General features: G+C 47.8%; 1 protein-coding gene and 1 long non-coding RNA gene across 2 annotated transcripts in view; one reads left to right on the forward strand and one right to left on the reverse strand.

Moving 5' to 3' along the window:
- The first annotated feature begins 2366 nt into the window (after positions 1-2366).
- LOC147021570 (uncharacterized) overlaps positions 2367-12500 on the forward strand; it is a 20416-nt gene continuing 10282 nt past the window's right edge. Inside the window, exon 1 of the long non-coding RNA XR_015061351.1 lies at positions 2367-5040. This is a non-coding gene — a long non-coding RNA (uncharacterized LOC147021570). The remainder of the gene's footprint in view (positions 5041-12500) is intronic.
- Positions 10942-12500, reverse strand: part of LOC147021571 (uncharacterized) — a gene marked incomplete at both ends in the record, with an annotated part of 4621 nt that continues 3062 nt past the window's right edge. Inside the window, 2 exons of the mRNA XM_085893516.1 lie at positions 10942-11669; positions 11715-11814. Coding sequence (XP_085749642.1) covers positions 10942-11669; positions 11715-11814 — 828 coding nt within the window. The remainder of the gene's footprint in view (positions 11670-11714; positions 11815-12500) is intronic.

Here is a 12500-nt window from a genome sequence, read left to right on the forward strand (position 1 = left end):
ATGTTCCATCGATGAAGGTACTCCTGTCAAATATTCCTCCCTTCATAAAAAACGAGCAGGTGAAGGCTGCTTTAGAACAGTATGGCACTGTTGTTTCAAAAATAACTTTCATTCCTGTTCCTTTTAAGGACCACAGTACAAAACATATTCTTTCCTTTCGACGTCAACTATTTATTATTCCAAAGCCAAACATTCGTGAGCTCGACGTGATGTTAAAAATTGAACATGAAAAGTTTACTTTCCGCATCTTTGCTACATCACAGACTTTAGTGTGTTACAAATGTGGACAGTATGGTCACATGAAAAATGAATGCCCAAGGGGCATTGAAAAAGAATCAGGTAAAGTTGAAAATGTAAATGAACCTAAGGTCACTGGGGTGTCTACTGAGGCAGGGGAAAACTCTGAAAATCAAACAAATGGAAAAAATGAGTCTGGTTGGGTGACACGAGGAAAACGAAGGCACCAAAGTGCAGTTTTAGTCGAACCTTCTTCATACGCCGAAGCAGTCGCTGTGAAGAGGGTTTCACTCAATCGGAAAGAGAGTAACCAAAATCCTTCAGATGTTTATGCCTGCCCTCTCACATGTGATGACGAGGAGACTATGGAGCTTCAAAACACACCATCAGTAGATGTCCCAGGCGGAGACGAAACTTGTTCTGGACATACAGTAGGTAGTCATACACTGAAGCAGGATGTTCATGCAGAGATTGTGTCTCACACCCAAGAACCAACTGTTGAAACCATAGTCGTGCCTAATACCTCAGAACCAGCAGTTCAGACTACAGTAGAGCTTAATAACTCAGAGCCATTTGTCCAAACTATAGTTGTGCCCAACACCACAGAACAATCTCACCAAACTGTAATTGTACCGAGTACCATAGAACTGCCTGTCACATCTACAACCACACCCATTACCTCAGTGACTTTGAAGCAGACATCTGAAAAGTTAGAAGGAAATCTGCTTCCTGAGGATTCCTTTTTCGTGAAACCATTTCCAATGTCTGCTATATCTGTAAAGAAAAAGGAAGCTGAATTTGAACACGAGTCGTGTGATTCCGATGATACTTGTTCAATATCAGATTCTTCTGAGTTGGATGGTGCAGCTGGAGATTCACAAGACCGCAAGGGCTTAAATGCCCCTGCTCCTGCGAAGGTGATCAAGTTCCTCCACAACACCTTTCGGAAAAAAATTAAACTAACCGATTTCTTTCCGGAACTCGATAAATTTATGCTTACCGCATCCCTTATTACTAAAAATCCGGCAGCCTATGGCGCCAATGAATCCCACGTACACAGATTGAGGAAATATGTAACTCTGGCAAGGAAAGAACTTCAGTAACCAGTACCCACCTATAAAATACTAAAATGGTTCTGTCTCTTGCTTGTTTAAACATAAATGGGGGCCGCGCCCCTATACGTAAAACACATGTTCGACTGTTACTTGATCAAAAGCATATTGATGTAGCTCTTCTTCAGGATGTGTGTTGTGGACCGACTTGTTCTGCAGAGTGGCAAACCACAATAAGGGGTTCTTGGTTTTCAGTTCCTTTGATTGCTGCAGTGCAGGAGTTGCTTTCTGGTTTCGATCAAGTCTTTCATCGGACCAAATTGTTTTTCACAAATTCATGCAAGGTCATTTGGCTTTTGTGATTTTTTTTTTTTCTTATGGAGGGTATAAAATCACACTATTAAATGCTTATGTCCCAAGTAATCCTGCAAAAAGAAACGAATATTTTTCCATTCTTGATGATTGTTTATCCCAGATTGATTTTAGTGGTCTCGTGTTCCTCGCTGGTGATTTTAATTGTACCTTGGAGCCAGCTCTGGACCGTAATGGCTCAGAACCTCACCCTGAGAGTGCAAAAGGGTTTGCGACCATTTTAGCAAAGTATAATTTGGTTGATGGTTGGAGATTGCAGCACCCCAAAGTTAAACAATATTCGTGGTGTCAAGCTTCGAATAACAGGGTATCGTTTCGCTCGCTTGGATAGATTTTATGTTCATAATGATTTCTGGAACTTTATATTGTCTCCGGCAATTTCTACCTCTGGCTTTTCGGATCACCACCTCGTTTCTTTAAAATTAACTTTTCCCTATCTTCAACGTAGGAGTGCCTATTGGGCTCTAAATGTTAGTCTTTTGGAAGATATTGTTTTTTGCAATGCTTTTAGGATCTTTTGGACTTCTCTTTACGGAAGTGGTCTTTACGGAAGTGGAAAAATACTTTTCATAGCAAGCTACAATGGTGGGATATTGTAAAAATCCACATCAAAATCTTTTGTCAGCAGTATAAACTTCATCACTCTCAGGATAGTCTTTCAAGGATAACGATTCCAGAAAAAGAGGTTTTAGAATTGCAAAAGAAATCCTCTTGAGTTGAACAGAAATCAAGGATTACGTAAAGAATTTATAACTAAAAAAGAGCTTCTTCACAGTCTTGTCAACGAAAGGGCTAAAGGGGCTTTAGTGCGGCTTAAGATTAAAAATTTGAGTCTTTTTGACACTTCATCAAAGTTTTTCTTCTCTTTGGAGAGGAAAACTAAAGCACAACAACAACTATTATCTGTACAATCACCTGAAGGAGAGATAGTAAGTGAACCTAAGATGATTAAAAGAATTGTAGTCGATTATTTTTCTTCTTTATTCTGTGCAAAAAAGATTGATTTGAATGTTGCAAAAGCCTTTATTGAACCTTTACCCAAGTTGTCTGAGTCACAGCGAGCCTCTTTGGAGAGTTCCATCACGCTGGAGGAGTTGGGTCTTGCTCTTTCCAGTATGGCGTCCGGGAAAGCTCCTGGTCTGGATGGAATCCCCTGTGAATTCTACAAAACCTTTTGGGACATTATCGGACCCGAACTTTTGGAAGTACTCAAGGAAAGTTTTCAAGTTGGGGAGCTCCCCCTAAGTTTCCGGCGAGCCGTTGTTTCCTTGTTACCAAAGAAGGGAGACACCCAGTTACTCAGAAACTGGCGTCCTGTCTCCTTACTGAACACCGACTCCAAGATTTTTTTCAAAGGTCCTTGCCTCTCACTTAAAATTGGTAGTCCAATCTTTGGTGCATCCTGATCAAACCTGTTGTGTGCCTGGACGATCAATATATGACAATCTTGGCGCTGTTCGTGACATTGCTGATGTGTGTGATCTTCTGCATAAAAGTACTGGCTTAATCTTTGTTGATCAAGTGCATGCCTTTGATAGTATAGATCATAGTTATCTATTTGCTATCCAAAAGGGTTTTGGTTTTGGTCGTATTTTTGTATCATATATTCAGTTGTTGTATCACAATATTTATAGTTTATTCAAAATAAATAATGAGTTGATTCCTCCCTTTACTGTTACCAGAGGAATAAGGCAAGGGTGCCCCTTATCCGGACTCCTTTATGTTCTTTCCATTGAACCCCTTTCAGTTAAATTGCGTGAGAAACTTGTGGGATTCTCTGTCGCTCCGGACATACCTGCTATAAAAGTTGTTGCTTATGCAGATGATATCTGCACTACAATTCAATGTCAAGAAGATGTATCTGAACTACTTAAAACTATGAATAATTTTACCCTTGCTTGCTCAGCCAGAGTAAACTGGACAAAGAGTTATGCCTCCTTTTTGGATTAGCAATGCATTTTTCCTTCCCAACACTACCTGGCAATTTATCCTGGAAGAATAATAGTGTTTACCATTTGAGTGTACACCTTGGTGATGCTCAAAGTATTCAGAAAAACTGGGATGGACTAACAGACAAAGTCTACTCCAGACTTCAGAGAGGGAGGGGCCTTCTGTGCAAATTATCATATCATGGAAGAATTTTAGTTATTAACAATTTGGTCTCTTCCATCTTGTGGCACAGGTTTATTGTCTTGCAGCCACCTGCATGGCTAATTAAAAATATTCAAAAACACTTGATCGATGTTTTTTCTGGGGTGGTATGCACTGGCTTCGACCAGGTGTGCTCAGCCTTTCTCGTAATGAGGGGGGTCAAGGGCTTGTCGACATCACCAGCAGGATCATGACTTTCCGCATTCTTTTTGTGAAAAAGTTGCTTTGTAACCACATGCCTTGGGAGAGTTTGACCCTTTGTTTGCTAAAGCAAGCGGGCCGGCTAGGATATGGCCGTGAGCTTTTTTTGCTCGACCTCCTGAAGATCGACGTGTCACCACTTCCTCTGTATATGCAGAGTGTGATCAATGCTTGGCAAGCTTTGTCACTGCAACGTGAGGTCACTTCCTTTACTGCCTCGACGTTCTTCAATGAACCAGTTTTCTACAATCCCTGTTTTACAGGAATCCCATCCTCTAGGGATTTTGTGCAACATTTTGTGGGGTCCAATATACTTCTTGTGCACAATCTGCTGGATTTTTCAAAAGAAAGATGGAAATCTGGTCATGAAATCTCCACCATTACTGGGTTGAAATCAATTCGGATAATTGGTCAGCTTTTTTCTGCGATCTTAAAGGCATTAATGTTTTGGAGTGGGTTTCAGGAGTCTTTTTGATATTGTGGATTTGCCCAATCAATATGCCTTCCCTGTTTTGCTTTTGGACTGGGATGGCAAATCTGTGCCTTTAAATTCCATTGAGAAGGGGAACCTGTATTCCTTTTGTATTCAGTATATTTTTGCTGATTCAGTTAAAAGTCCTTTTGGGATTCAATGGAAAGAACATTTGCCAACTTCGACCCCTCTTGTCCCTGCATGGAGAGGTTTATATACCCCCCAATTTCTAAACGTTCGGGCGACCTGCAATGGAGATTAGTGCATTGCATCCTCCCTTATAATATCTTATTGCACAAGTTTTCCAATGAGATCTCGGAATTGTGCCCATTTTGTGAAAACAATGAAACGCTTTGTCATGCATATGTAGATTACATAAGACTTGTCCCTCTTTTTCAGTTTTTGCATGATATTTTTAAGATGGGTCTTACTTTTTCCTTGGTGAAATTTATTTATGGTTTCCCTATTTCCTCGAGTTTCAAATCTGAGACTGGTTTGGCCAGGTTTTTGGTTTCTGAAGCAAAAATGGAAATTTATAAGACAAGGAAAAAGAAGGTGGAATCTGCGGATGCTTGTTCTTGTGTTTTATTAACCTTTTGAACTTTCGTTGTGTCTCGCATTCAGCTCGATTTCTTTTTTTGTTGCAAGTTTGGGAGAATGCAGGATTTTGTTGACAAATTGTGTGTAAAAAATGTTCTTTGCTCTGTTGTAAATGAATCACTTGAGTTTCCTTTCTGATTTCAAATGTATGAATCAACCTAAAATGATTTTTACTAACTGGTTGTTCATCTGTTTTGGTAAAATTTTTTTCTTCCTTTATAAATAACCTCTTGTCTGTTCAAATATATTTTGTTTGCTTGCTGTGAAAAACAGTTAAGTGTTGTGCTGATGCCTTTGTCTCATTGGTGAGACACCTTTTTATACTTTTGTAAGAAAACAATATAAAAACTCAAATCTCTCTCTCTCCTCTCTCTCTGTCTCTCTGTCTCTCTGTCTCTCTCTGTCTCTCTCTGTCTCTCTCTGTCTCTCTCTGTCTCTGTCTCTGTCTCTGTCTCTGTCTCTGTCTCTGTCACTCTGTCACTCTGTCACTCTGTCACTCTGTCACTCTGTCACTCTGTCACTCTGTCACTCTGTCACTCTGTCACTCTGTCACTCTGTCACTCTGTCACTCTGTCACTCTGTCACTCTGTCACTCTGTCACTCTGTCACTCTGTCACTCTGTCACTCTGTCTCACCCCCCCCGCTTCTCTCTGTCTCTCTCTCTGTCACTCTCTCTGTCACTCTCTCTGTCACTCTCTCTGTCACTCTCTCTGTCACTCTCTCTGTCACTCTCTCTCTCTCTGTCACTCTCTCTCTCTCTCTGTCACTCTCTCTGTCTCTGTCACTCTCTCTGTCTCTGTCACTCTCTCTGTCTCTGTCACTCTCTCTGTCTCTCTCTCTCTCTGTCTGTCACTCTCTCTGTCTCTCTCTCTCTCTCTCTGTCTGTCACTCTCTCTGTCTCTCTCTCTCTCTCTCTGTCTGTCACTCTCTCTCTCTCTCTCTGTCTCTCTCTCTCTCTCTCTCTCTGTCTGTCACTCTCTCTGTCACTCTCTCTGTCTCTCTCTCTGTCTCTCTCTCTCTCTGTCACTCTCTCTGTCACTCTCTCTGTCACTCTCTCTGTCACTCTCTCTGTCACTCTCTCTGTCACTCTCTCTGTCACTCTCTCTGTCTCTGTCTCACCCCTCCCCCCTTCTCTCTCACTCACTCTCACTCACTCTCTCTCTCTCTGGCTCTCTGGCTCTCTCTCTCTCTGGCTCTCTCTCTCTCTGGCTCTCTCTCTCTGGCTCTCTCTCTGGCTCTCTCTCTCTCTGGCTCTCTCTCTGGCTCTCTCTCTGGCTCTCTCTCTGGCTCTCTCTCTGGCTCTCTCTCTGGCTCTCTCTCTCTGGCTCTCTCTCTGGCTCTCTCTCCCTCTGGCTCTCTCTCTCTGGCTCTCTCTCTGGCTCTCTCTGGCTCTCTCTCTGGCTCTCTCTCTCTCTCTGGCTCTCTGGCTCTCTCTCTGGCTCTCTCTCTGGCTCTCTCTCTGGCTCTCTCTCTGGCTCTCTCTCTGGCTCTCTCTCTGGCTCTCTCTGGCTCTCTCTCTGGCTCTCTCTCTGGCTCTCTCTCTCTCGCTGTCTCTGGCTCTGTCTCTGTCTCTGGCTCTGGCTCTGTCTCTGGCTCTCTCTCTCTCTGGCTCTCTCTCTCTCTCTGGCTCTCTCTCTCTGGCTCTCTCTCTCTGTCACTCTGTCACTCTGTCACTCTGTCTCTCTGTCTCTCTGTCTCTCTGTCTCTCTGTCTCACCCCCCCCCCCGCTTCTCTCTGTCACTCTCTCTGTCACTCTCTCTGTCACTCTCTCTGTCACTCTCTCTGTCACTCTCTCTGTCACTCTCTCTGTCACTCTCTCTGTCACTCTCTCTGTCACTCTCTCTGTCACTCTCTCTGTCACTCTCTCTGTCACTCTCTCTGTCACTCTCTCTGTCACTCTCTCTGTCTCTCTCTCTCTCTCTGTCACTCTCTCTGTCTCTGTCACTCTCTCTGTCTCTCTCTCTCTCTGTCTCTCTCTCTCTCTCTGTCTGTCACTCTCTCTGTCTCTCTCTCTCTGTCTCTCTCTCTCTGTCTCTCTCTCTCTGTCACTCTCTCTGTCACTCTCTCTGTCACTCTCTCTCTCACTCTCTCTGTCACTCTCTCTGTCTCTGTCTCACCCCTCCCCCCTTCTCTCTCACTCACTCTCACTCACTCTCTCTCTCTGGCTCTCTCTCTCTCTCTCTCTGGCTCTCTCTCTCTCTGGCTCTCTCTCTCTCTCTGGCTCTCTCTCTCTCTCTGGCTCTCTCTCTCTGGCTCTCTCTCTCTGGCTCTCTCTCTCTGGCTCTCTCTCTCTCTGGCTCTCTCTCTCTCTCTCTGGCTCTCTCGCTCTCTCTCTGGCTCTCTCTGGCTCTCTCTCTGGCTCTCTCTCTCTCTCTGGCTCTCTCTCTCTGGCTCTCTCTCTCTCTGGCTCTCTCTCTCTCTGGCTCTCTCTCTCTCTGGCTCTCTCTCTCTCTCTGGCTCTCTCTCTCTGGCTCTCTCTCTCTCTGGCTCTCTCTCTGGCTCTCTCTCTCTCTCTGGCTCTCTCTCTCTCTCTGGCTCTCTCTCTCTCTGGCTCTCTCTCTCTGGCTCTCTCTCTGGCTCTCTCTCCCTCTGGCTCTCTGGCTCTCTGGCTCTCTCTCTGGCTCTCTGGCTCTCTCTCTCTCGCTCTCTCTCTGGCTCTCTCTCTGGCTCTCTCTCTGGCTCTCTCTCTGGCTCTCTCTCTGGCTCTCTCTCTGGCTCTCTCTCTCTCGCTGTCTCTGGCTCTGTCTCTGGCTCTGTCTCTGGCTCTGTCTCTGGCTCTGTCTCTGGCTCTGTCTCTGGCTCTGTCTCTGGCTCTGTCTCTGGCTCTGTCTCTCTCTCTGGCTCTGTCTCTCTCTCTGGCTCTGTCTCTCTCTCTGGCTCTGTCTCTCTCTCTCTGGCTCTGTCTCTCTCTCTGGCTCTGTCTCTCTCTCTGGCTCTGTCTCTCTCTCTGGCTCTGTCTCTCTCTCTGGCTCTGTCTCTCTCTCTGGCTCTGTCTCTGGCTCTGTCTCTGGCTCTGTCTCTGGCTCTGTCTCTGGCTCTGTCTCTGGCTCTGTCTCTGGCTCTGTCTCTGGCTCTGTCTCTGGCTCTGTCTCTGGCTCTGTCTCTGGCTCTCTCTGGCTCTGTCTCTCTCTCTCTCTCTGGCTCTGTCTCTCTCTCTCTCTCTGGCTCTGTCTCTCTCTCTCTCTCTGGCTCTGTCTCTCTCTCTCTCTCTGGCTCTGTCTCTCTCTCTCTCTGGCTCTGTCTCTCTCTCTCTCTGGCTCTGTCTCTCTCTCTCTCTGGCTCTGTCTCTCTCTCTCTCTGGCTCTGTCTCTCTCTCTCTGGCTCTGTCTCTCTCTCTCTCTGGCTCTGTCTCTCTCTCTCTCTGGCTCTGTCTCTCTCTCTCTCTGGCTCTGTCTCTCTCTCTCTCTGGCTCTGTCTCTCTCTCTCTCTGGCTCTGTCTCTCTCTCTCTCTGGCTCTGTCTCTCTCTCTCTCTCTGGCTCTGTCTCTCTCTCTCTCTCTGGCTCTGTCTCTCTCTCTCTCTGGCTCTGTCTCTCTCTCTCTCTCTCTGGCTCTGTCTCTCTCTCTCTCTCTCTCTCTCTGGCTCTGTCTATCTCTCTCTCTCTGGCTCTGTCTATCTCTCTCTCTCTGGCTCTGTCTATCTCTCTCTCTCTGGCTCTGTCTATCTCTCTCTCTCTGGCTCTGTCTATCTCTCTCTCTCTCTGGCTCTGTCTATCTCTCTCTCTCTGGCTCTGTCTATCTCTCTCTCTCTGGCTCTGTCTATCTCTCTCTCTCTGGCTCTGTCTATCTCTCTCTCTCTGGCTCTGTCTATCTCTCTCTCTCTGGCTCTGTCTATCTCTCTCTCTCTCTGGCTCTGTCTATCTCTCTCTCTCTCTGGCTCTGTCTATCTCTCTCTCTCTGGCTCTGTCTATCTCTCTCTCTCTGGCTCTGTCTATCTCTCTCTCTCTGGCTCTGTCTATCTCTCTCTCTCTGGCTCTGTCTATCTCTCTCTCTCTGGCTCTCTCACTCTCTCTCTGGCTCTCTCTCTCTCTGGCTCTCTCTCTCTCTCTGGCTCTCTCTCTCTCTCTGGCTCTCTCTCTCTGGCTCTCTCTCTCTGGCTCTCTCTCTCTGGCTCTCTCTCTCTCTGGCTCTCTCTCTCTCTGGCTCTCTCTGGCTCTCTCTCTGGCTCTCTCTGGCTCTCTCTCTGGCTCTCTCTCTCTCTCTGGCTCTCTCTCTCTGGCTCTCTCTCTCTCTGGCTCTCTCTCTCTCTGGCTCTCTCTCTCTCTCTGGCTCTCTCTCTCTGGCTCTCTCTCTCTCTGGCTCTCTCTCTGGCTCTCTCTCTCTCTCTGGCTCTCTCTCTCTCTGGCTCTCTCTCTCTGGCTCTCTCTCTGGCTCTCTCTCTCTCTGGCTCTCTCTCTCTGGCTCTCTCTCTGGCTCTCTGGCTCTCTCTCTCTCGCTCTCTCTCTGGCTCTCTCTCTGGCTCTCTCTCTGGCTCTCTCTCTGGCTCTCTCTCTGGCTCTCTCTCTCGCTGTCTCTGGCTCTGTCTCTGGCTCTGTCTCTGGCTCTGTCTCTGGCTCTGTCTCTGGCTCTGTCTCTGGCTCTGTCTCTCTCTCTGGCTCTGTCTCTCTCTCTGGCTCTGTCTCTCTCTCTGGCTCTGTCTCTCTCTCTGGCTCTGTCTCTCTCTCTGGCTCTGTCTCTCTCTCTCTCTCTCTGGCTCTGTCTCTCTCTCTGTCGCTCTGTCTCTCTGGCTCTCTCTGGCTCTCTCTCTGGCTCTGTCTCTGGCTCTGTCTCTGTCTCTGGCTCTGTCTCTCTCTCTCTCTGGCTCTGTCTCTGTCTCTGGCTCTGGCTCTGTCTCTCTCTGGCTCTGTCTCTCTCTGTCTCTGCTCTGTCTCTGGCTCTCTCTGGCTCTCTCTCTCTCTCTCTCTGGCTCTGTCTCTCTCTCTCTCTGGCTCTGTCTCTCTCTCTCTCTGGCTCTGTCTCTCTCTCTCTGGCTCTGTCTCTCTCTCTCTGGCTCTGTCTCTCTCTCTCTCTGGCTCTGTCTCTCTCTCTCTCTGGCTCTGTCTCTCTCTCTCTCTGGCTCTGTCTCTCTCTCTCTGGCTCTGTCTCTCTCTCTCTCTGGCTCTGTCTCTCTCTCTCTCTGGCTCTGTCTCTCTCTCTCTCTGGCTCTGTCTCTGGCTCTGTCTCTGTCTCTCTCTCTCTCTCTGGCTCTGTCTCTCTCTCTCTCTGGCTCTGTCTCTCTCTCTCTCTCTGGCTCTGTCTCTCTCTCTCTCTGGCTCTGTCTCTCTCTCTCTGGCTCTCTCTCTCTCTCTCTCTCTGGCTCTGTCTCTCTCTCTCTCTCTCTGGCTCTGTCTCTCTCTCTGTCTCTCTGGCTCTGTCTATCTCTCTCTCTCTCTGTCTCTCTCTCTCTCTCTGGCTCTGTCTATCTCTCTCTCTCTCTGGCTCTGTCTATCTCTCTCTCTCTGGCTCTGTCTATCTCTCTCTCTCTCTCTGGCTCTGTCTATCTCTCTCTCTCTGGCTCTGTCTATCTCTCTCTCTCTGGCTCTGTCTATCTCTCTCTCTCTGGCTCTGTCTATCTCTCTCTCTCTGGCTCTGTCTCTCTCTCTCTCTGGCTCTGTCTATCTCTCTCTCTCTGGCTCTGTCTATCTCTCTCTCGGGCTCTGTCTAGCTCTCTCTCTCTCTGGCTCTGTCTATCTCTCTCTCTCTGGCTCTGTCTATCTCTCTCTCTCTCTGGCTCTGTCTATCTCTCTCTCTCTGGCTCTGTCTATCTCTCTCTCTCTCTGGCTCTGTCTATCTCTCTCTCTCTCTGGCTCTGTCTATCTCTCTCTCTCTCTGGCTCTGTCTCTCTCTCTCTCTGGCTCTGTCTCTCTCTCTCTCTCTCTCTCTGGCTCTGTCTCTCTCTCTCTCTCTCTCTCTGGCTCTGTCTCTCTCTCTCTCTGGCTCTGTCTCTCTCTCTCTCTCTCTGGCTCTGTCTCTCTCTCTCTCTCTCTCTCTGGCTCTGTCTCTCTCTCTCTCTCTCTCTGGCTCTGTCTCTCTCTCTCTCTCTCTCTCTCTCTCTCTCTCTCTCTCTCTCTCTCTCTCTCTCTCTCTCTCTCTCTCTCTCTCTCTCTCTCTCTCTCTCTCTCTCTCTCTCTGGCTCTGTCTCTCTCTCTCTCTCTCTCTCTCTCTCTCTCTCTCTCTCTCTCTGGCTCTGTCTCTCTCTCTCTCTCTCTCTCTCTGGCTCTGTCTCTCTCTCTCTCTCTCTGGCTCTGTCTCTCTCTCTCTCTGGCTCTGTCTCTCTCTCTCTGTCTCTGTCTCTCTCTCTCTCTCTCTCTCTCTCTCTCTCTCTCTCTCTCTCTCTCTGGCTCTGTCTCTCTCTCTCTCTCTCTCTCTCTCTGGCTCTGTCTCTCTCTCTCTCTCTCTCTCTCTCTCTCTCTCTCTCTCTCTGGCTCTGTGTCTCTCTCTCTCTCTCTCTCTCTCTCTCTCTGGCTCTGTCTCTCTCTCTCTCTCTCTCTCTCTGGCTCTGTCTCTCTCTCTCTGGCTCTGTCTCTCTCTCTCTCTGGCTCTGGCTCTGTCTCTCTCTCTCTCTCTCTCTGTCTCTCTCTCTGTCGCTCTGTCTCTCTCTCTGGCTCTGTCGCTCTGTCTCTCTCTCTGTCGCTCTGTCTCTCTCTCTGGCTCTGTCGCTCTGTCTCTCTCTCTGTCGCTCTGTCTCTCTCTCTGTCGCTCTGTCTCTCTCTCTGTCGCTCTGTCTCTCTCTCTCTGTCGCTCTGTCTCTCTCTCTCTGTCGCTCTGTCTCTCTCTCTGTCGCTCTGTCTCTCTCTCTCTCTGTGGCTCTGTCTCTCTCTCTCTGGCTCTGTCTCTCTCTCTCTGGCTCTGTCTCTCTCTCTCTGGCTCTGTCTCTCTCTCTCTGGCTCTGTCTCTCTCTCTCTGGCTCTGTCTCTCTCTCTCTGGCTCTGTCTCTCTCTCTGGCTCTGTCTCTCTCTCTGGCTCTGTCTCTCTCTCTGGCTCTGTCTCTCTCTCTGGCTCTGTCTCTCTCTCTGGCTCTGTCTCTCTCTCTGGCTCTGTCTCTCTCTCTGGCTCTGTCTCTCTCTCTGGCTCTGTCTCTCTCTCTGGCTCTGTCTCTCTCTCTCTGGCTCTGTCTCTCTCTCTGGCTCTGTCTCTCTCTGGCTCTGTCTCTCTCTCTCTGGCTCTGTCTCTCTCTCTCTGGCTCTGTCTCTCTCTCTGGCTCTGTCTATCTCTCTCTCTCTCTGGCTCTGTCTATCTCTCTCTCTCTGGCTCTGTCTATCTCTCTCTCTCTGGCTCTGTCTATCTCTCTCTCTCTGGCTCTGTCTATCTCTCTCTCTGGCTCTGTCTATCTCTCTCTCTCTGGCTCTGTCTATCTCTCTCTCTCTGGCTCTGTCTATCTCTCTCTCTCTGGCTCTGTCTATCTCTCTCTCTCTGGCTCTGTCTATCTCTCTCTCTC

Source organism: Eptatretus burgeri, chromosome 8, assembly GCF_056783735.1.
Source record: "Eptatretus burgeri isolate ZD-2024b chromosome 8, Ebu_testis_v1, whole genome shotgun sequence".
NCBI classification, from domain to species: Eukaryota; Metazoa; Chordata; class Myxini; order Myxiniformes; family Myxinidae; genus Eptatretus; species Eptatretus burgeri.